Below are 25327 nucleotides of genomic sequence, written 5' to 3'. Positions count from 1 at the left end.
CCCATAGCCACCCCACAATTCAGTGTCATCCTGGGCCTTCCATGGTTGAGGCAACACAACCCGGCCATCGACTGGGTTGACCACACAGTTACTTTCTCTTCCTCGTATTGCGAGAATCACTGCATTCCTTCTGATACCATCAAGAGGTGTTCCCCATGCCTGGCACTTCTGTCCACTATAGCCAACGTCAGTGCTTCCACACAAGTCCCCAAGCCTGTTATACTGGACGAGTACCAGGATTTTGTTGATGTCTTTGACAAAACCCAATCCGAACAACTAGCTTCACATCAGGAATACGATAGCCCGATAGACTTGATTCCTGGTGCTGCGATACCACATGGGTGTATATTTTCACTTACAGTGGATGAAGAACAGAAACTCAGTGAGTATATTGATAAGGCACTTAGTCTGGGTAATATTCATCCTTCCTGATCTCCAGCAGCCTCCCCCATTTTCTTCGTACCGAAGGAGGATGGGGAACTGCATACTTGTGTGGACTACAGAGCACTAAACGCCATAACTATCAAGAATCAATACCCCATTCCTCTGATTACAGAGTTACTGGATCGGGTACAATTATCCGTCATTTTTACAAAACTCGACCTGAGAATGGCTTACAATTTGGTCCGTATAAGGCATTGTGACTAGTGTAAGACTGCTTTCAAAACCAAAAACAGTCTGACCGATTTCAAAACCAAACACGGTCTATTTGAATATCTCAGCATGCTGCCTTTCTGTCTTTGCAATGCCCCGTCTACGTTTCTGAACTTTATCAATGGTGTATCCAGGGATGTTCTGGATTGTTTTGTGGTCGCCTATTTGGACGATATCCTGATATTTTCAGACTCATATGAACAGCACACTCATCATGTACGAACAGTGCTCCAGACACTAAGAGAAAACGCACTATTCGCTAAGGGTGAGAAATGTGTTTTCTATGCTGCTTCTGTCAAATTTCTGGGTTTTGTTTTGTCAGCACAAAGGTTCCAAATGAGCAACTCCAAAGTCCAAGCCATTCTGGATTGGCCAGCCACTACTACATAGAAGGCATTACAATCTTTTCTGGGCTTTGCCAACTTTTACAGGCGGTTTATTGTGTGTTTCTCTGAGATAGCTGTTCCTTTGACCCGGTTGACTCGTCCGACTGTCCCATTTGTGTGGAACGACAACGCGCAAACTGCTTTCCAAACTCTCAAGGACACCTTTACTACAGCACCAGTCCTTCAACATCCAGACACATCTTTGCCTTTCACAGTCGAGGCAGATGCCTCAGCCGTTGCCATCAGTGCCATTTTGTTGCAGAGATGCCCTATCACACGCCAATTGCACCCAGTAGCGTATCACTCATGGACTTTATCACCTTGTGAAAGGAATTACACGATAATGGAATGCAAACTATTGGCCATCAGAACCGCCTTTAGTGGATGGCGTCACCATTTGTTAGGTGCCCAGTACCCTATAATGGTGTACTCAGATCATCAAAAGTGGGTCATGAATATTCAGAGTTTCTTATTGACGGCCACTGCATTAAGACCCTGGACAAAGTTCAAACCTTGGGAGTGATTGTTAATCAGTCTCTAGAAGCAGACGCACATGTGGACAATGTCCTAAAGAAATCTCAATATCATCTGAGGTGAGACTGGTGAAACCTTATGTCACCAGTAAAAACTGCAAAACCCTGGTTAAAGCTACTGTGATGGCCCGCATAGATTACTGCAATGAGCTTCTAGGCGGAGCAAGTAAGAACTGCATACCAAAGCTTCAAACCCTTCAACATGATGCCATTCGAATTATAAAAAATGTCTCAAAAATGGATCACATAACTCCAGCTAGGAAGGAACTCCACGGGTTGCCTGTTGCATCCAGGATTACTTTTAGAATCCTTACTTTGATGCATAAATGCCCACATGGCCACGCACCAAGCTACTTAAAAAAATTGCCTTTCCCTGCAAAAACAGGGAAGATTTACAAGATCTAGCAATACCTACCGTCTCGTCTATCCAAAGGTCAAAAGAACATGCAGTAAGGGTCGGCCATTCCCAGTTACAGCCACACTCGCCTGGAATGATCTTCCAGTTGAGATGCATACAGGGAAGAGTCTCCCCATGTTCCGTAAACAACTTAAGATGCTATTATTTAATTAGAACCTCTGCTTGACTGGTTAAGATCCTCACTCAATTAAATACACTATCCCGCTGCTGCTTTCCCTCATGCCATCTGTCAGTGTTGTTAGTAGTCTTTTGTTTTATGTTTCATGTGTGCCCTGATGCTTCCAGGCTGCGGCACGTTATAAGCCCTAAAGATAAACATAATGTGTTCTGTCTCTCACATCCCAAAACCCCCTTTACACCACATTTCAGAATGGATAGATCCCTCATTAAACATGTGTGTTGCACGTTCTCAACCAACTAATCTCCATTTCTCAAACCCCTTCTACCTCCAGGCCAGAGTAGACTTTGAATTTCTATCTATTGTTTTGGGTCAGAAGGACGACGAAATTTGAGGAGGTAAAAGGTTTATCAGACCATAACATTTGTTGGGACAAGACAGAGGTTTTTCCACTATCTACCTCTTGTCTTAGAGGGTACTTTGATTTGTGGAATTGTAAATGGTCTGACGGCCATGTTAAATATGTGTGGGTCTATATTGTATGAGACTTAAAAAAGATTGCAGAATGTAATGTGAATAAACTGGTTAAGGTGATTTTAGAAGATGTGGGAAAGTGGGAACTATTACCCTTAAGTATTTGGGCCAAAATGAACACCATCAGGATGACTCTCCATCTGAAGGTACTGTATGTCATTCAGTCACTTCCGTTCCGATTTCCTAAAAATGTGTTACAGAGGATTGGTAGGATTTGTCAAGACTTTTTGTGGGGCAATAAAAAAACAGCCAGAGATCCTGAAGTTCATGCTGGTGTGCAGTGTTAAAGAAGGTGGTTTTGGATATCCAGAATTTAGTAACCACCACAAGGGCTTTTTGCTTAAGAAGTCAGCTTATTATTTTGCATCAGCAGTGACCCCCTCTCCACTCTGGATGGAAATAGAATGGGAAGCAATCTCTCCTTACACATTGAATAATATATATATCCAAAGGGAAAACTGCCAGATACGGGCAATAGGTTCCCCTCAATAGGTGCCACTCGACAAGCACTAACTTTGTGGTTGATAGCCAATCAGAATTTGTGGTTGCATTATGGTGCATCACTGTGACACAATTCGGTGCTTTGAACTGGAAACAAAACCCTGGCGAAGTTGGGCCTCGAGAGAGAGGTGCTGCGGATAGATGTGTTGAAGGTCGAGCGAATGGTGAGTTTTGTAACACTACGTCACAGGTTTCACCTAGGGATATGGGAGCTGGGAAGATATAAGGAATTGAAGTCACTTCTATCCCATAGATTGAGTATGTTGAATGCCCCATTTGGAAGTCACCTATGAAACCCCTGTATGTTGAGTGTTGGGATAAGCTGCGACAAACTTGGGCAAGTTAATTGAACTGTGACATTGAATCAAACACTCGGATTGTCTGCTGATGGTGGGATTTAAGGCAAAATTGGATTTGAATCTAAGGTTTATTCAACAGAAGGTCTTAGGGCAGCTGTACTGGAAACCTGTACCGATGACAAGATTGGGACCGTTCGACAATAAGGCATGTTGGGTTTGCGGTAGGGAACGAGGTACCTTGTTACACACAATATGCGATTGTTCCAGAGTTTGGGACTTCTGGGGGTATGTACTGGATAGGCTAGATGTGATATGGAATATAGCTTCCACTAGGACTTCCATTCAGGTCATATTATTGTCTAGAAGAGAGATCTGAGATGGCTAGAAGACAAATGGTGGATTTACAGAACTTTAGTTATGGTGGAAAAACAGGTATTGAAAGTCTGGAAGACCAGGAAAAAGCTACAGGTGGAAGACTGGTGGACTGAGTTACAGGTTGTGTCCAGCTATGAGCTGGTAGGCTGGATTTACAAAACAATGTTGTGTATTTTATCCCTGTTGATGAACTGTGTTTTGTTCTTTGAAATACATAAATAAAGACATTTTTTTAAAAAAGAAGGATGCAGACTAATAAAAACTACAATGGAATGGCTTATCAAAGTAAAGGAAAATGCCTACCTCTCCCTATGCTATAAGGCATCCCTACCTAACAAAACTAGCTAAGGTGCTCGTCAGTCGTCAGTGAATGTCTTAACAGAATCTGTCCAACACCCAAAACTAACCTTTACTGACCCTACCACTATGATAAACAATAAAGACACCAGAATGATTCCCTTCTCCTGGACTTTGACTTATATTCAATAGCTGATCCTCAGATAGTCTCCGGTGACTGTTTTGATCAGCTGTTATGCTTGAGCTAAAACATGGCGCTGGTGCGCAGTGTATTCTGGGGGCACTCAGAGCCATAATGGATATTTACTTCATGCCTCAGTGAAAAGCTGTACTTATTTTGCTGAGAGCTGAATTTACTTTGCTGAAGAAAACATGCTTTCCAAACCTGGTATGCAGTCAAGGACATTCTGCTGGGAAAGCTGGCTTTGTTATGTCTTGTTATGAGTTATGGGACTGTTTTCCGTGGCGCTTGTTCTTAGAGGAGGGAAGCGCTTTGCTCCTTGAGGTTACTGTTGGTTGACCCAGCTGGCAACCAATGGTTGCCCATCAATGCGCAAGTGCATTGCCAGAAGGTTCGAGAAATTTCCACCCCTTTTTGAGGAGTGCATATATGCAGAACCCCTCAATGGTCAGACGAGACAAGTACAAAGACCTCAGTCGGAAGGGGGACGCCTTTGTCTGGCATACCTGTGGGCTGTTGTGCTCTCGGCCTGGCTGTTATCGGCGTCTTCCAGCTGCTTTTGGCGAGAGGAGGGATTCAGTTACGCCCACGGTGATGTATTTTCTTTTAAATTCTCTGTCTTTTCTGTGATTTATTTCTGTGTTATCACTTGTTGCTTCCAAGCTTTGAATAAATAGCCGTATAAGTGCTCATTATTTTCTAAGCGTGTGTGTGGTTGTAAGTCATTGCGTCGTCTACCTGCGTTTAAAGTATTGGCTCTGCAATTGCGCTGGTGATTAATGACTGTCCGTGCACTCTGGGCGAGCAATACATCAGCTCACACAATTTGTTCAATGCTTTGTTGGGCTTTTGTTTCTTTTTTCTTAGGACAGTGTTCTCTGTGATTACTCTCCTCTTGATTCACTCTACAGAGATGTTCTCTCTTCCCATGGTAAAGTTATCCAACTTTTATGTAGCTCTTCTTTTGTATTCTCTCCCTTTTTATATAGTTCACAATATTTGATCCCTTTTTGGTATCAGTATTTGGAGATATATTCAGATCCAGCCTTATCTTCGTGCTTTTCACGTAAAGCTTTACTTTCTTCTTTGATCATATTTTATTGGTCTTGATTGATTTGAGTAGGAGCCGTCTAATGATGATCCTTATTTATTTCTTGAGATTTCAATATTACCATACCTTTAGTTTGACTGGGATGAGTATGATGGGTCCCATAACGATTCTCAATCACTCATCTGGGTTTCAATATTCCAGTCTCTTCATCTTGAATGAGACAAGTATGATTAGTTCCATAACGATTTTCCGTCCCGTCCCGGGTCTCCCGATTTCCTTATTACCTGTTGCTCTTAGGGAAATCGTCGGCTGGGCTTCTACTTGCTCTGGGTTGGTTCTATCTTCTGCCTGACTGACCTCTGTTGTTCCTTCAATGCTTCTTTGTTCTGTCATCAAGCATGGGCACTCAGTATTTCCATGATCGTTAGTTTCCACGTCTTCAGTCGCAGAGTGGTGTCTGCGTTGCTTCTGGGACACCTGGTCGACCGCTAGCTTTCCATGGTAACGCCACCACTTCCCTTCTCACTGATTGTCAGGACGGCCTGTTTCCGGCTTTACTTCTCTTGTTTGCCTCTTGGTAAAATGCAGTGGATCCACTACTGTTTCTCATTCTCTTCTGGTCACAGGATGCTGCATGTTCAACTTCACCTCGATACCAGCTTCCCCGTTGGTTTGTAACACACAGATATTCTCTCTTCTCCAATCTCCTCCCCTCTAACGTGTGACATAGTCAATACTTCTCCGGCGTACATTCAAGTCTCTCTCTGTCAGAGGGCTTCTCTCCTCCTCCACACATCATCATCCTCATCCCAGTTAAATGGGATGTTTGATTTAAAGAAAAATGTACAAGTCTTCATAAGAGATGTTCAAAGGGGTATTGTTGGGATGTTTTCTAGGGTGTTCCTGACAGGAATGGGAGTCCTTTTCCCCAAAGGGGGAGTCTCTCTCTGTGAGGTCCCACTTGCCACTACCCCCTAGGGAGAGTGTTGCAGAGTTGGTGCACCTCCATAGCCTTACTAGGAGTTTGAGAGGTCCCACTTGGGGAGAAGGGGGACATTCAAGTGATTCGTCACAGTGTGCAGTTTTAAGATCCAGGAATTGAGTTAAATTTAGTTTCAGAAGAATCAGGTGATATCAGGCTTGCTTTGCAACCAGTATTTTAAGGACGGGAATTAAATGGAGCATGAAGCATACAACCATTCAATTTATTATCGAACATATTTTTTAAGCCCCTCCTAAGTTCTTGTCTAAATGTATGTTTATAGTTGACAATCTATTGGCTATAAAAGCAGGCTCAGAACACCAGGTTTAATTAACAGTGAGAACAGAGCGACAACATGTAGAAATAAGGCAGGTGTATAATAATGCCACCGTTTTCAAGTAACAGATGGTGGTTCATAATGAGTGGCACAAGAGATGGTTAGTGGTGGATGCTAAGTGCTGAAAATAGAGTGGTGCAGTTTGATCTTAATAAGTCAAACAAGTCCCCCCGACAGGGCTTACCTCTTCCCTGTACGCTCTCAAGACACTTCTCAGGTAAGGCCTGCCTCCCTGACAAGCCACCATGCCTCTCTGGCTGGAACATAGGGCCAGGCGCTTCAACAGGAGTGCAGTCCCAAACTAGGAGAAAACCCAATGAGCAGGGGAAAACCTCCTAAGCAGTCCATTGTTGGAGCAAGAGAAGAACAGCACACAAGATCTCTGATAGCAGATAGGACCTCGAATGTCAGCAAGGATGAAGCAAGAACTGGACAAGGAATATAGGAGAATCACTGAGCAGCGAATACTAGGAAGGAAAGGGAGAAATAAAAGCAGCAGCGAAGACCTGGGAAGAACAACAGAAGCAAAAGGAGCATATGGGAACAAGGAGATGGAACAGAGTTATGATGCACCGCTTATTAGGAAGTCACATGCTTTATTCTTGCACTCACAGGGTCTCTGATCTGCTCTGTACAAAGGTTACCATTTTGACGCCATGACATCAGTACCGTCTGTGCGCGAGTGCCATCTTGCGATGGGTCCAACCTCAAAATACGGCGCCATCTTGGATAGCGAATACATCTTCGCCAACGTTCCCATAGAGATGAGGACACAGCCAACCTCAAAGCACAGGTGCAGCAATGTACATAAGACGCATAACATGTTCTGCAGTCTTCTTTTTAAACATTCCCAAACGTATGGACAGTTCAGAGCAAACACCTATACGCCAACAGAACCTTTAGGAGTGCCATTATTTATGGATTTGTAAAATGTGAGAAGTTACACTCCTCCACAATCATCTCTCTAGCACACAAACTCAAACATAGGTTGTCCCCCAACTTACTTTCAAACAGTAGTATCCTATGATGCAAAAGAAGGAGATGACCGTATGGAGGATGGCGAGAATCCGCAACGTTGGCTCCATGTAGCCACTGCTTTCTTCCAACACATAGTGCACAGTGATAACTCTGCTGCTATGGCCCTCAATACCGCTCATCCTGGGACCAAAGCAAGGGCTTTCAATGGCAATTTCTTTTTCTTCCATTACAGCAGAGGTAGATACCTGTTGAAACAATATGGAGTTTAAAATTCTCTTTAAAATTGAGTGCAAACACGAATGCTTCTTTGACAATATTATATATCTTGGTTACTACGAAAACATATAAATGAATCATTCATAATAATTCAACTTACTGGTCATCCTTTTTTTCAAGACTTTATAAACACAAGCTTTGCATTCATATGCTTAATATTGCAGGATGTCAATATCAATTGCGCTTTGAAAATATAGTTTAGCATATTATCTTATTTTACACAATAAATAAACTGATGCCACAAACGATTGGTGAGAAAATGCATAATGTGGACTAGAAGGCTGTTCCACAATGGTGGAGTAATTCTCTGCACACATCTTGGGGAAATATTTTGTAAGATGCATGCTGAACAGGATGGCTAAACCAGCAAACCACTTGCTCTGCCAATATGCACATCAGTATGGTTAGGTACATCTTTATATGTAAAGCGGAATGTATGTATGCAGGTATGACCAGTCCACAGTGCCTGAGCCCCTATTCTTTGTCGCTTACCTCGCCTGCCCCCACTCGCCTGATCCGAGTCTTTAAGCCACGTTCACAGCAGCACAGTCTCACAGCTGCATCCCGGAAACATCACCACACACAGAGTAACTTTGCAAAGACAACTATACTCTATGCACGTACGCAATCCAACCAAAGTCTTTGGTACACGTAATCAATTTGTATGCTGCTCCCCGATTACTGTATCGCATGCAGCACTATCTATATTAACTACTGCTCTCTGCAAGTTTTTAAATAGTTTATCCACTGTACCTGTTGTTGCACCCTCCACATTGGAACTCGTATGACATGTTTGTGCAGTTGTGAACACCACTGTATTTGATTGCACTGCCTCTGTTCTTGCTTAGCATTAGCCCACTGTAATTGATTGCCTGAGTTCACGTTAGTACTAGGCCACTGTAATTGACTGTGTCAGCTCATTTTTAGCATCAGCGTACTGTAATTTGAAAGCATTGGTTCATATTCCTACTAGGCCACTGCAATTGACTGCCTCAGCCCATTGTAATTTGAATGCCTCAGTTCATGTTAGTTCTAGGCCACTGTAACTGACTGCCCCAGTTCTTGTTTAGCATCAGCCCACCGTCATTTGACTGCCTCAGTTCATGTTAGTACTAGGCCACTGTAATTGATTAGCACTGCTGCAGTTTATACTAGCATTAGCCCACTGTAATTGACTAGCAATAACTTAGCCTCATTTCAGTAGCACTAATACCATGACATGTTGCCTATACTGCTCTGCTCTTATGCCATACCACCCACACCCTTCCTCCCTGCACTTCTTACAGGCATACCAAACCTATATACTGCTTTTGCCACATCAGCTCCCATCCCTGCAACTAGTCGTACCACTACAATGCCCAAGTCGCCACTGGAAGTACAGGTCCCTACATACCCCCGAGGAACCATAGGCTAGGTACCCGTTCTGCCCACTTCTCAGCTACTCATGAAAAGCATCTAGGAAAGCAACCTCATCACCCGCCCTCACCTGCCACCACCCCTATGCCAAAAACCCTAAGCACCACCGCCAATAAAAACAACGTCTCCACTAAAACAAAATTAGGGAACAACCTCACCACCCAAATCCAATGTGTACAATCAATGCACGATCCATGTCAGCCCATGCCACAGAGATTCATGACCTCAACACGGACTTGGATCTAGACGTCCTAGCCATCACAGAGACCTGGTTACATGAAGCCTCCGGACCAGCCATCTGCCAAACCCTACCACCAGATTACATAATCTTCCGCCAACTTCCAACAAAGGAGGAGGGGTCACCCTAATTCTCAAGGAAACCCTCAACTCCAGACAAATGAAATCTAATAATGCAGACAATTTTGATGCTCTATCAGTGAAAATATCCTTCTCACCAAATGACACTATAACACTACATGTAGTCTACCACCCTCCAGGCCCCCCTCTAAATTTCCAAGCCAACATCAAACACCTCCTGGGTGACAACCTAAAAACCAATACAAGAGCCATCCTCCTAGGAGACCTAAATCTCAGCTTCAAAGATCCTAAAGACAAGAAAGGCAAAGCCCTGCTTGAACTAGGCTTTATCCAGCTAGTCAAAAAACCGACTCACACCAAAGGTTGCATATTGGATTGGATAGCTGATCACAATTGTGCTGCTGACATCAGCTCTAACACTCCACGGCCCTGGACCAACCACTATCTTTCTGCACTTCCTTATACCCTCTAAAATTAGAGGTAATCTGAGCCCATCCATTCCCGCTGCCATGGGCAGGTTAAAAAAACTACTCTCCAAAGACATAATTCTGCCTCTCCTGGAGGCCTCAGCTCTAGCACATCCTATCTCAAAAAACCTTACAGAACTAGTAGAGCTTTACAATGCCACTCTTAAAGAGGCTGTAGATGCTGTGGCCGCACTGGAAAGAAAAAAAAAAGAGTGAAGCATATCTTACATGCTAACGCTTGGTTCACCCACGAACTTCTAGATATACGAGCTGCCAAACGGGTAGCACTGACCGTATGGCAATCAAGTCCCTCCGTGTCTACACGAGACACTTACCTGGCAGTTGCTAAACCGTACAGAAAGGCTATTTCTACAGCCAAAACATCTGCCTACAACATTAGAATTGAAAAAGCCAACTCCCTGTCAAAAGAGCTGTTTGCTATCTTTAATGAACTGGTCATCCCCCCACCTCTACACAACCAAAAGAGAAAGATGAAACATGGTGTAATAACATTCAACATGCCATGTTAGACAAAATCAAAACACTACAGGAAAGAATCAAGACACAATTCAACAACTTGCCCAAGGTCCTGTCACCTAAATCAAAACCCTCTGCCACCAGGCCACCCTCAGTTGGCTCACATGGCACAAACAAACAAAAACCTTTGCCTTTAGGAAAGTAACAATACCTGAAGTCCTACTGATTACAAATAATATTAAACCATTGCTCTGTAAGGGTGACATCTGCCCAGCCAGCTTAGTTAAAGACTGTGCGGCAGCACTGGCCCCTTTTGTCACCGCCTTTATGAATGGTTCCTTTGCTTTGAGTATCGTCCGACCATCCCTCAAGGAAGCCTGGGTTCAGCCGTTGCTAAAGAAACCTACCCTTGACCCAGAGTCCCCTAACAACTACCGACCGATCACTACTGTTCCGGTCTTGTTAAAAATTCTGGACAAGGCTGCGTATCTGCAGATCCAGTCTTACCTGGAAGCACACAATATTCTCGGTAAAAGACAATCTGGCTTTCGTCCTTGTCACAGCACAGGGACAGCTCTGCTTGATCTTAAGAATCAGGTACTTGAAACCATGGACAAGGGCAAGTCCTCATTCCTCCTACTCCTCGACTTCTTGGCTGCCTTCGACCTGGTCGACCACAAGATACTGTGCAAACACCTATTGGACACCGCCCATTTTTCCCAAGAAGCCACTACCTGATTACGTCCTTCTTGGAGGGCCGAGCCATGATGGTCTTCTCTGATCAGGCATTAGCTACTCCATTCCCCCATTGGGTGTAGAGTCCCACAAGGATCCTGCACATCCCCTACTCTCTATAATCTTCTCACCCTACCCTCACCCTACCCCTGTGTAACGACCTAGAAGAGTTCGGCATAGCTTTTTCCAACTATGCTGACGACACACAAATTCTTCTCCCATCAGGTGACTATGAGCAAGACCTCAACATTCAGAAGACACATGCCATCATCCAGGCCTGGATGGCACCTAATGGCCTATGTCTCAATGGGGAAGAAACAGAAATTCTATTGGTAGGCCCTAAAGAGTCCCTGAACAAACTAGACAACAAATACAGCTCCTTCAGCATTTAAAATACTGTAATCACAGTATCTGCTGCAGTGAAAACCCCGGGTGTATACCTGGACTCTACCTTATAAATGGAAAGACAAGTCAGCGCCATATCATCATCTGCTGCTCTCACGACAAAAATCATTAATGCAGTGAAACCTCATTTATCGCCAAAAAACTGCCTCTACATAGCGAGAGCCACCATTGGCGCGAAGTTGGATTACTGAAACATCCTACTCCTAGGTACATCTGCCAATTACATTAACAAACTGAAAATAATGCAAAATAATGCTCTTAGAGAGGCTGTAAGTATCCCTAGGAGAGAACATATCTCCCAGGCTAGAAAAGATGCCCAATGGCTCCCGATCAAAGAGCACATATTGTTCAAGGCTTCGAAGTGTTAGCCCCAAAAGCTTGGAACGCCCTTCCACTCATACAAAGAAAGGAAAATTCTTGCAAAGTGTTCAGAAAGGCGCTAAAAAACAATTTATTCAACTATACTGTACCTGAATGTTGTTCCCCTGTAACCATGGGAGACGCCTACCATATTGCTGTTTGAACCCCTTCAATATTGTTCCTAAGAGTCTGTTGTAAGATGTATTTAAGTGAATATACTGTAACAGCGCCATGATGCCCCAGGGCCGTTGAGCGCTTTATACATTTAAATAAATATGTTTGTCCGGCTATACAGATCCACACCGTTGAATCCATGCAAAGTTTGGTAGACGTGGGTTCCTCTTTTGACTGGGGCAAGATCATAGTCTGTTTGGATGCAAAAATCTAATATGCCAAAAAAATCTTTTTTATCGCACCACTACAAACATGGGAAATGGTCAGGTTGCAGTTAACTTAAGTTCATTCACAAGAAGAGAGCACAATCAATCAATCTTTATTGGGCATTTTCTCGAATGTGCTGAAGCCATTGAGTGACAAACATGCAGCACAAAAACGAACCTCTGATGCAAAGCGAAAATCAATATCAAGAGCTTCTGAAACACAACAAACAGCAGCACGACTTGCTGACCAGAGGACAAATGCAACTTTCTTCAGGGCACGAGACACCATAGCAAACTGAAGCAAGACTTGCCGACAAGAGCAACATCCTCCAGGGCACATGAGACACCACTTGATCAGGACACAGGCAACGCCAGGTAACCCATCTATCTATATATATATATATTTATATATATAGTAAATAACTTTGTTAAAAGGGACGTTATGGTTCCAAGTAAAACCGAAAAACCCTTGAAATTCGCCAGTTATGGTAAGGTAAGCAACCATAATTTGTCCCACCACTGTTCACTGCTAAGACTAACACCAAGGACATCAAAGATGACATCACAAATGTCATAGCGCAACTTAACCATAACGTCCCTTTAACAAAGTGTTTTTACTGAATATACATTTTCATAGTGTAAATTTGATAGATGTGTACTAGGGTTCCCTTAGTTTATATACAATTAACTTACAACATACCGAGCACCCCGCTAATGATTTTGATGTCCGCGGACGGTCACGGATGACATCAACACTACCCAAACACACAGGGGGTATCTGAAATTGTTCTATCATACCATATACACACTATGCAAGTTCAAAAAGCAGCACATATACACATTATATATATTAATAAATAAGCAGTGGAACCTATATATTTAACACATCAACCAGTACGATATGTAATAAAATGGATTATACCATAACAAAAAAGATATAGCTCTGCAGTTTATGTGAGGTAATTATGTTGGAGGTATAAGCAACAGTAGACCTACACAACACAATGAATACAGCTTACCAGAAACTAGTAAGTAAACTTAATTTTATGTATATATTGCTGTACTTTTTGTTTGAGGTACAGTATAATTAATATATTTTTGTTTTTCACACAGAAATGTGCAGTACTTTGGAGTGGCTGGAAGAAAGTTTTCCACATGAGGAAATGTCTGAAAACAGTGATAATAATGGTAGACACTTATCTATACAAGTAAATTAATCATCATTACCTAATGTGTACTTAACATATATATATATATATTTTTTACAGACCATACAAACATTGAAAATGTTACTCCAAAAGACACAATGGAAAAGACTCTCGAACGCATTGAACAAAATGTAGACATGCTTAAGGAAAATTTCAATAGTTTGCAGCAACTAGTGGAGGACCACATCAATGAAAAAATTAAGTACCATTGTCCCTCCTGTACCTGTGCCCCCTTCTCCATGTCCCAGTGAACTATCCCCAAACCGTGAACAACAAGATAAACGTTTTGATGAGACTTCCATCCCTTCATCCCCTCCCATCCATCCTCTCCAAACCCCTATTTCCCCTGTTTTTGTATCAGTTTCGGCTTCCCCCTCTCATAATTTGTGTATATGTATATAATAAAAAATAGTTGTTTCTTGTAATGAAATTGTTTGTGTCTTATTTTTTTTTTTAAAGCAGTAAAAATGTCAGCGGACAGCGCGCCTGTCCAGCCTGTCTGTAATTAACAAAATGTGGATGTCCTAAGGACACTATACCTGTCCGTACTGTTTGCACCAAGATGGAACTGTCCGTTGAACAGGCGCAGTGTCCGGGATGTCCGTAGTCAATCAAAATGGAGATGTCCTAAGGACACTTACCTGGCCGTACACTCTGCAGAACATCTATGCACATGCGCACCATGCCCGCAAGTCCTGCGAACATCGCGCCTGTCCGTAACTGTCCATCTCACTTGTTTTGCACTTTTAATTAGTTTCAGGACCCGAACACTGTCCGTAGAACACCCACGCGCATGCGCACGACCGCTCCTGTGCATTTGCTGTCCTGCGGACACCCGTTCCCTTTGTGGACATGTTCCCAATGTCATCATGTGACCGCACCCATGCGGAGCGTGTGTCCTAATTTGCGGACTCTGTCCGGGTGCCCAACATTTTAAAACAACTTATTTAGACAATCCAAATTATTTTACAGTAAAAAAATCACCATTTCACATGTCCCAGACAATGGCCCTGGCTTTCCACATATTTCTTGTAACTTTTTGAAAGCTTTTGAGTGTTCGTTATGTTCTCGAGGCACACCTCCTCCCCTATAAAAGACCACACCCCACAGCTGATCTTCATTGTACTTGTGGCTATTGCAGATTGACTTTTTCTGCCTTTATTGCTGTAGCTGAGATTACCTCATCAACCCTAATGGCATCCATGGCTGCTGTTGCGACATCAGCCTCAGTGCCACCCCTAAACCCTCCACCACCACCACCTCCCCAAGGGCCTGCAGAGGGGAACACACGTGAGGATGTAGAGAATGAGGTGGAGGAACTCCCTGCTACAGCACTCGCCGGGAGTCTTGGGTGTGGCGGTTGTTTACCGTTTACAGTAATGTACCAAAAGCACGTGCAAACAGGGTCACCTGTAACAAGTGCAAATTGGTGCTGAGTCATGGGAGACGTGGTTTGTACAGCTTTGGTACGACATCCATGAAGCGACAGCTAACTTCGTTCCACGTTCTCCTAGTGTGTCGTGTGTAAAAAAAGCCAAAAAAATATAAAACAAAAATCCCCCAAAAAAAGGCTCTTTTCAGAACCGCCTTTCTCAGTTCAAAAATAGAATTACCAAATAAACAGTGCAGGCCCCTGCGCATTTTTTAAAAGTCTGCGGACAGTCCTACGACAGATACAATTTTGGGGTGCTGCCCTAACAAAACCAATGCACTTTTCTCTCGGAGTAAGTGGTGGCTCTGAAAAGAGCCTTTTGGTGGTGTTTTGTGTTTGAAAAACTTGGATTCGTCAACATCTAGTGCAAAATAGATGACTATAATTCCAAAAAAAGGTAGCAATGCATTTTGTACATTTCTAAGAAAAATCTGATTGCAAGCATATGTATGATGGACTCCATCTCTGCGAAAAATGAATGTGCTACGAAACATAATATAATACATTGTGAAAAGAGGACATGCCAACATCTCTTAGAAAGGCACAAACAGCCTTATTGACATTGCGCCTCGCTTTCTCTATTTGTGGACCAAATGAAGAAGAACGCAGCCACATTTGTCTTTGCGCAATCCGAGAAAAAATGACTTGGGAATTTGGAAACATGTCCATAACCTTCTCAAGTCCTTCTTTCATTGCAAATTGTAAAGAAATTCCAGACATATGTCCTAAACTGTTCCCTCCACAATTAATTATAATTATGTCAGGATGACGCTCTGTCTGTAAAGTAGCACAGAGAGGTACCAAGTCCAGCCACTTCATTCCACACACTCCATGCCAGTACACTTCCACATGAGGGAATCCAAGATCTGCAGATACACCACAACGCTCTGCATGCACCTGCAACCAATGTATCCATGAGTCTCCCAAAATCAAGATAATCTGTTTTCGAAAACACACAGCCATAGCTATCTGTTCTTCTCTCAGGAAAAAGACGTCCTCACTAAATCTCTCCTTACACAACACACCCATTAAACTTTAATGACCAATCCCTAGCTCTGATCATTTGCATGCCTCTCCACCCCAAAATCCCCATATGTAATACGCGCTGTCCGCAGACTACCGCCATGTCCGCGGACATATAGAAGATCTGAGCGTGGTGAATGTACATTTAAATAGTGTTCGCCATTTCCCCTTTAAGGTGGACTCTGAAAAGAGCCTTTTTTTTTGTTTTTTTTGCAGATGCCAGACAGACACCTGTTATTTTGTATTTTGGGGGGGGGGGGCTTTCTTCTTTTTTTACAACTAAAATCTTCACATAACATGTTCCAAAGCAACCCTTACATTCCAAACCAACATGGCATTTCCCAAATGTTGGGAAAAAGTACTTTCGTGTAACGCTCACCTGGCTCCCACGGAGGCGCTGGTCTGGTCTGGGTTGCTGTGGCCTCTTCAAGCGTGATGCGCAGAATTCGGACCACCGATTGAACAGGACCCCCAAATCTTGCTTGTCTGGCCCGTAGGAATATCCTTCTGCAGATGAGAAAGGGGATTAACTGTCTGCTGAATAGTGTGCTTGCTCCCCCCTTCCCCACTTCGTTCTTCTCTGACTTCCTCCAAAACCCCCGGTTTAAGCTCACCTTATGGTTTGGAAGGATGAACTCTCCATCCTGCTTCTGGTGCAGGGGCACGCGTTCGTTACTTCACTGGCACATCCGCTTGACTTTTCTGAGTGATACGCCGTAAGTATGAAGATGCAAAAGTTCTAGTGTGAGCCTCCTTTTATGTTGTCTTTTTCTGTCCTTTATTTCAGGTGCAGAACAAAGGCGATGCGTGGAGGGCGTTGAGGGGTTAAATTGCCAGTGGTAAAATCAGGTGAGTTAGTGATGAGGGTGACCCCTCTAAATGTCTTTATAGTTCCCCAGTAATGTCTTTTGTCCTTTCCCCATAGGGGCCGGGGTGCGATGCCTGCCAAAGATGCGGCGCCGACCCGAGATGTGGAATGGTTCACCAAGAAAAGCCGTTAAGTAATATGGCTGAAAATTCGGCTTTCCTCTTGTGTTCCCTTTACCTCTTCTTCTCTCCCCTAGGTGCAGAGATGTGGCGACCGGTGCTGAGAGCCGCGATGGAGCCGGGCGGCTTCTCGGGAACAGGTGTGTGAAGCGCGGTGCTTTTAAATGGAGTCTTCCTTCAGGAATGCTGGCGTGAAGATTCCGGATGCAGGTAAGAAGGTTGAATAAGTTCTTGGTTTTCACCTTTCTCTTCTCTTATTCCCTTACAGGTGTTCCAGGTTCGAGGCGGGCGTGGCTGGAGTCCAGGTGCAGGAGCAGACACGGTGAGCGTTCAGCTGTTGGGATGCAGAACAACGCGAAGCACGTGTGGCTGTCCGGGCGTGGCTTAAATAGCTTTGGAAGAAGTTCCAGGTGAGTATTCTTCCACAGCCCCACCCAAGTAACAAAATAGTTCCTTCAGAAAAATAGTCCCTCCTAAGCCTCATTTGGCTTGGTTCTTCATGCAGCATGGTCTGCATCAGGTGAGTGTGCAGCATGGTCTGCTTCAGGTAAGTGCACCAAACACTTCCCCTTATGAGCCTGGCACCTATGGCGCCAGGACTGATGTCCAACATGAGCCTGGCGCCAGGACAGAGTCCAAAGAGCCCCTATAAAGGGCCGCTGGGCTTTTACCCGGGGGCGTGATGCCTGCTCCCGGGGGTGCTGGGCCTGGCCTGGTGCTCCGGTGGTAGGCATCATGACAGCACTCCCCCCCCCCCCCCAAGGCCCCTCCCAAGGTATTTTCACCAGGAGGTTTTCGGTTTGTTCGGGAAATTCCGATGGAACCTTTTTACTAGCCGAGGTGCATGTACGTGGTCGCTGGGTTCCCAAGATCTTTCCTGAGGCCCGTACCCCTTCCAATCAATTAGATAGAAAAGTTTTGATTTTGAGATCTTAGAGTCCAAAATGTTCTTCACCTCGAATTCAGGCTCCCCATCTATCTGGAGTGTTTCTGGTGGCTTTATTAATCTGGTTCCTGGTTGGACTGGTTTCAAAAGCGACACATGAAAAACGGGGTGAATCCGCATGTTAGCTGGTAGATCTAGCTTCACTGCCACTGGGTTAATTATAGCTTTAATCGAGTAAGGGCCTAAATACCTTGGATTAAAAGTCCGAGGTCCCTTGAGCGATAAGTGTTTGGTAGCCAACCATACTTGATCCCCTATTTGGTATGGAGGCGCCTCCTTTCGATGCAGATCCACATTCTTTTTGTATTTCCCTTTCGCATGTTGTAAGTGTGCAGTAGCATCCTTGAAGACTTGAGTAATCGTAGAATGCAAATGGTCCACTGCGGGCATTTCGAGGTTCAAAGGTGAGTCCAAGTCTGAAATACGAGGGTGATGTCCATATAGGGTATAAAAGGGGCTCTGTCCAGTTCCAGAGTGTATCGAGTTATTGTATGCATATTCAGCCACCCATAAAATATCCTTCTAATTACCCTCCGATTGGTGCAACATACATCGTAGATATTGTTCAAGGGTCTGGTTCGTTCTCTCCGTCTGACCATCGGTCTGTGGGTGGTGGCTGGTTGAGAGTCTTACGTCGATTTGTGCAATTTGACAACACTTTTTCCAAAAATGAGAAATAAACTGGCTTCCCCGATCGGAGATTAGTATGGACGGGAATCCATGCACACGGATATTTTCGAGGAATTCCTTGGCAAGAACGAAAGCTGAAGGTAATCCTTTCAACGGAATAAAATGGGCCATCTTGGAAAATAAATCCACCACAACCAGAATAGTATTGTATCCATTACAAGAGGGCAGGTCCGTGATAAAATCTAGTGACAAGGTGTGCCAAGGTGCTGGTGGAATGTCTAAGGGTTGAAGAAAACCGGCGGGTTTTGTTTTTTGACCTTTGTTTTGGGCGCAAACTCCACAGGACATCACGAAAGATTTAATATCCTTTCGCCAGGACGGCCACCAGAATTGTCGTTTAATTTTTTCCTCTGTTTTGGCAATGCCAGGATGTCCTTCCATCAAAGTATCGTGATGACGGGAAATAACCAGTTCTTGCAATTCCTTTTCTGGCAAAAATAAACATCCTTGGAAGTAAGGTAAGCCATCGTTGATTGAAAAGGCAGACCCCCTTTTGATCCAATCCTGCAAGGCTGAAGAGTCCAAGCATAGTTTTACCCGTGCTTGAATGTCTTCAAGGGTTTGTAAAGTGGTTATCCCCAAGATCCTTTGTTCAGGAATTATCGGCACAGGATCTGAGTTTGTGTCCATTTCTCCCATTCCAATTCGAGATAGCGCGTCCGCTTTGCCATTCTTACAGCCGGGAGGGTAGGTGATTACAAAATCGAACTCAGCAAAGAATAAAGCCCATCGGAGCTGTCGTGAAGACTGAGCCTTGGCAGTTTTTAAATATTGTAAATTTCGGTGATCAGTGATCACGGTGATGGTATGCCTGGCGCCAAGAAGATAATGCCGCCAAGCCTTAAAGGCGGACTTAATGGCTAATAATTCCTTATCGGTGATTGCATAATTTATCTCCGGTGGCGAGAACTTTCTGGACCAAAATGCTACGGGGTGCAGTTGGTTGGTTTCGGGGTCTCTCGGAGACAGGACAGCTCCCATGGCTAAACTGGATGCGTCGGTTTCGACTATATATGGGAGATCAGGACGCGGGCGTTTCAAAATAGGTGCAGGCGTAAATTTAGCTTTTAATTCCTGAAAGGCCTGTTCAGCTTCCTCGGTCCATTCAAAACGTTTATTCTTCCGCAAGAGTGCAGTGATGGGTTGCACCACCCGTGAAAATTCCGGGATAAACCTGCGATAAAAATTGGCAAAACCAAGCATGCTTTGGACACCTTTCACCGAACTAGGTGATGGCCATTTGAGGATGGCATCCACTTTCCGTGAGTCCATTCGGACCCCTTTAGGTGTCAGGATGAATCCAAGAAACTCAACCTCGGTGGTATGGAAAACGCATTTTTCCAGCTTTGCAAACAGTTTGTGCTGGCGCAATTTCTCAAGGACGGCCCTGACATGTTTTCTGTGATCAGATTCCAAAGAGGAGTACACCAGAATGTCATCGATATACACGACAACACAGACATCGATGAGTTCCCGAAGGACATCGTTCATGAAGAATTGGAAGGCAGCAGGCACGTTGCACAACCCGAAAGGCATCACCTGGTATTCGAATAGTTCATATTTTGTACGGATGGCCGTTTTCCATTCGTCGCCTTCTTTTACTCGTACCAGATGATAAGCCCCCCGGAGATCTAACTTGGTGTATATGCAAGCGTCCTTCACCTGGTCAAGGAGTTCAGGGATCAAAGGCAGAGGGTAACGATTTTTAACAGTTATCTGGTTCAATGCGCGGTAATCGATGTAAGTTCTAAGGTCGCCTTCTTTTTTGGGCACGAAGAACAAAGCCGAGGATGCCGGAGACTTTGACGGGCGAATGAAACCATTGGCTAGGTATTGATCTAAATATTGTCTCAAATGCAGATTCTCCGGCTCAGTAAGGGCATAAATCCTGCTACAAGGGGGTTGTGCACCGGGCACCAGATCGATTTGGCAATCGTACAATCTGTGAGGAGGTAACGTGTTGGCCTGTTCCTTTTGGAAGACGTCCTGAAAGTCTTGGTATTCCGGAGGTAGTTGCATGGAGACAGAGGTTACTGACGCTAGACTGATCTTCAGATTTTCTGGGTAGCAGGTTCGTGCACACTCTGGAAAGGTTATTCTCTTCGCTCGCCAATCAATTTGACGATTATGTGTCTCTAACCAAGGGATTCCGAGAATAACCTGAAACTGTGGAGCCTTGATTACATCAAACACAACTGCCTCCCGATGGCCGTCCGGACTTACAAGTGTCACCTCAGCTGTGGAATGTGTTACCGGTCCCGAGGCAATTTCGGTTCCATCAACTGTGGTGATGACACCTTTGTTGGTTTTAGGACGCAGGGGAAGGTTAATCCTGGAGACCAATTCACGATCCACGTAGTTTCCTATAGCCCCACTATCGATGTATGCCTTTATTGCATGCAACCGCTTAGGCTGTTCCGGATCTACGAGGACCATTGGCACAGTGAAATGCGAGGTCTGAGAGTTCGTTTTCAAGCTCGGCAAGCGGACCCCTACGCTTGTCGGGCGGGGTCGTTTCCCGATACAGAGGTTTCATGGATTTTATCAGCGGCTCCTACCACCTTCCTGGGCGGCCTTGCCAGGCAATCTCGTAGAAAGTGTCCAGAGGATCCACAATAAAGACATACGTGCATCTGCCGTCCTCTTTCACGTTCCTTTTGCGTTAAAGGTCCTTTAACTCCTCCGATTTGCATTGGCTCAGAGGCTTCACCCCCCTTGAGGTTAGCGTGGGTCTTGACTAACACCCGGGACTCAAACTTGGACCGATCTGCTTCTGTTTTGCAGTCTGTGATCCAATTGGACCACTAAGTCTATATATTCTGAGCATTCTTGGGGCAGATTTACAACTTGGGCCAGGACATCTTTAAGTTCTCTGCGTAGACCTCGATAAAATAACGTGATTCTTTTATCCTCAGGCCACCCAGTTTCCACAATTAGTCTATTAAAGGTTGCAATGTAGGAAAGGAGGTCTTGATTGCCCTGTCGCAGAGATAGAAGTTCGTCATCTAGAGCCTGCCCCTGGGAGTGACGAGCAAATAACCTTTCCATGCTTGCTTGAAATCCTTGAAAATCACGAAGAATCGGGTCATCTTGAGTTACCAGTGGAACTGACCAATCGACAGCACTGCCGCTGAGATATGACAATACAAAGGCTACCTTGGTCTGGTCATTAGGGAAGGCCCCAGGTCTGCACAGGAAATGCAAACGACACTGATTCATGAATACGGTGAATCGTTTGGGGTCTCCAGCAAAGCGTTCGGGTGGGGCCAGCGGCATGTTTCCAGGTAGATTAATCTGCACTGGGTTACTGGAAAACACAGGAGCGGGGTTCCCTCCGGAACCGGGTAAAGGAGTTTGTCCAGCTTGACCTTGCAAAAGCTGTCTAGCCAGGTCATCAGCTCTTTCCTTTGTTACAATCACTTCCCTCCTGAGAGCATTAGTCTCTTGACGAGCGGCGTGTACTTCGGCCCGTAATTCCCCCAGTAGTTGGGCCAACTGGCCAGTCTCGGAAGTTTCCATAGCGCCTGGGTGGGAATTTGTAGGAAGGCTTCGCGTTCTGTAATGCTCACCTGGCTCCCACGGAGGCGCTGGTCTGGGTTGCTGTGGCCTCTTCAAGCGTGATGCGCAGAATTCGGACCACCGATTGAACAGGACCCCCAAATCTTGCTTGTCTGGCCCGTAGGAATATCCTTCTGCAGATGAGAAAGGGGATTAACTGTCTGCTGAATAGTGTGCTTGCTCCCCCCTTTCCCCCTTCGTTCTTCTCTGACTTCCTCCAAAACCCCCGGTTTAAGCTCACCTTATGGTTTGGAAGGATGAACTCTCCATCCTGCTTCTGGGGCAGGGGCGCGCGTTCGTCCAGTTACTTCACTGGTTTTCAGAATGGCGCTGGCACATCCACTTGACTTTTCTGAGCGATACGCCGTAAGTATGAAGATGCAAAGGTTCAAGTGTGAGCCTCCTTTTATGTTGTCTTTTTCTGTCCTTTATTTCAGGTGCAGAACAAAGGCGATGCGTGGAGGGCGTTGAGGGGTTAAATTGCCGGTGGTAAAATCAGGTGAGTTAGTGATGAGGGCGACCCCTCTAAATGTCTTTGTAGTTCTCCAGTAATGTCTTTTGTCCTTTCCCCATAGGGGCCGGGGTGCGATGCCTGCCAAAGATGCGGCGCCGACCCGAGATGTGGAATGGTTCACCAAGAAAAGCCGTTAAGTAATATGGCTGAAAATTCGGCTTTCCTCTTGTGTTCCCTTGCTCACCTTTTATCTCTTCTTCTCTCCCCTAGGTGCAGAGATGTGGCGACCGGTGCTGAGAGCCGCGATGGAGCCGGGCGGCGTCTCGGGAACAGGTGAGTGAAGCGCGGCGCTGCAGCGAGCAATGCGGTGCTTTTAAATGGAAGTCTTCCTTCAGGAATGCTGGCGTGAAGATTCCGGATGCAGGTAAGAAGGTTGAATAAGTTCTTGGTTTTCACCTTTCTCTTCTCTTATTCCCTTACAGGTGTTCCAGGTTCGAGGCGGGTGCGGCTGGAGTCCAGGTGCAGGAGCAGACTCGGTGAGAGTTCAGCTGCTGGGATGCAACGCGAAGCACGTGTGGCTGTCCGGGCGTGGCTTAAATAGCTTTGGAAGAAGTTCCAGGTGAGTATTCTTCCACAGCCCCACCCAAGTAACAAAATAGTTCCTTCAGAAAAATAGTCCCTCCTAAGCCTCATTTGGCTTGGTTCTTCATGCAGTATGGTCTGCATCAGGTGAGTGTGCAGCATGGTCTGCTTCAGGTAAGTGCACCAAACACTTCCCCTTATGAGCCTGGCGCCTATGGCGCCAGGACTGATGTCCAACATGAGCCTGGCGCCAACGGCGCCAGGACAGAGTCCAAAGAGCCCCTATATAGGGCCGCTGGGCTTTTCCCCGGGGGCGTGATGCCTGCTCCCGGGGGTGCTGGGCCCGGCCTGGTGCTCCTGGGGTAGGCATCATGACAGCTCGCATTTAGAAGGATGTTGATTACTGCTTGAACCAACTGTTCCAAATCTGCCAACCAAGTAGGGGAACTCACGTAGCCAAAATGGAAAGCACCATAGTGCAAAACTACCACATGGGGACTGTCACGGATTTCCCCCTTTTTCACCTGAGTTCGATCCTTGCAGGAATTCTTGGAAGGAGCCTTCTTGCGTATGGATCGGGTTTTGTACAAGCCCGCGTGAGCCTCTTCTGGTTCCAGCGTGCGTTCAGCGTCCAGGGATACTTGGAGTCTCCAGGAAACGAGGGAGGTGTACTCGGAGGCGGTACACAAGATCCAGGAATCAAGGCAGAGTAAGGAGGGAGGAAGGGAAGAGGGGGAAATCAAGAGTCTGGGAACCAGGAAACAAGAGATTAGTTACAGCGAACTACGGAGCACACGTCTAGCCACTGCAAGTGGTAGCGTTGAGGTGCGCGGGCCGCGGGGCGTGGTCTCTTTTTAGAATGAGCTAAGTCTGATGTGGAGGCTGGTGGAGAGCGTACCACGTTAGACGGCCATGTTGGAAGTACCAAGGAGTGCAAGCCCCATTGTGACAGAGACCAGGAAGTCCAAAAGGGACACGTTCTATGGATCATGACAGACTGTTCATCCTAGGCATATCTCTACAAACTTGGAGAATTGCCTCTACATTGCATCAGTCACAGCGCTCCACAACACCTCCACTCCTCCAACATCGAAATTGTTTGCCACATGCCTGCATTGAGAATACTGCTGTAAACCATGGACAAACATATCTCCGAGCACCAACACCCTGACTTTCTCCACCTCTGCCATCTTCACTACACACACTCTCTTTCTACACAAATCAACAACGTCAACATCTGATTGGCTGATCCCTACAGTCCCCTTTCCATGCTGGATTTGCTGGAAAACCCTCTATGTGGCACGCCCTACCAGTGGACAGCCGCGGTGTCCGCACGGCACGTAACTCTTAGCCAGCCCTTCTACACTTTCCACGTGACTCTCGGTTCCATTCCCTCATTGGATACAGCTAAGCAGTCACACAACCATCCACCAATCACATCCAAGACCTCTACATCTAACTCCATCATCAGAGTTCCGCACTTCAAATGTACTGTTGATCACTCTGAATACAAGTCTCATATCATTGGAAAGCACCTACTACAAAAACTACTGTACAAGTCTCGAAGATTTCTACTTGCAGCTCCATGAATATCCATATGCATGATTACAAAGTACAGGTATACATATTTTATTCAGAGTACATGTACAACTCTTATGATTCCATATAAACAGAGTAATGCCACTAAATCTGCATAGCCAATACACACATGCCAACGCTCCCAATTTAAGCACGAGACTCCCAATTTTTCATTGAAAAAGTCACAACTTTTTACTGTCTCCCACCTACATTAATTCTAATCCCAATGCAATCCTATGAGAAAAATAAATGTTCCCGATTGCTGTAGTGAAATCTCCCTCTCAGGTGCTCCCGATTGTTCGCATATCTAGTTATAATATGAAATTATTCAAATTTTTCCCATCTACTATAATGACAGACCTCTTTGCTATCTACAACACAGCTGTAAAAA

The 25327-nt window shown here is 45.1% G+C and overlaps 1 protein-coding gene across 1 annotated transcript in view; it reads right to left on the bottom strand.

The window, feature by feature from the left end:
- Nucleotides 1-25327, bottom strand: part of RYR2 (ryanodine receptor 2) — a 3854281-nt gene that overhangs the window by 392772 nt on the left and 3436182 nt on the right. The window contains exon 94 of the mRNA XM_069607971.1: nucleotides 7671-7889. Within this exon, the coding sequence (XP_069464072.1) occupies nucleotides 7671-7889 (219 nt within the window). The remainder of the gene's footprint in view (nucleotides 1-7670; nucleotides 7890-25327) is intronic.

This window comes from Ambystoma mexicanum, chromosome 4q, assembly GCF_040938575.1.
Source record: "Ambystoma mexicanum isolate Mex_15411 chromosome 4q, UKY_AmexF1_1, whole genome shotgun sequence".
Lineage (NCBI taxonomy): Eukaryota > Metazoa > Chordata > Amphibia > Caudata > Ambystomatidae > Ambystoma > Ambystoma mexicanum.
Note: the sequence above shows the minus strand (reverse complement) of the source record. Positions and strands in the feature narration are given on the sequence as shown.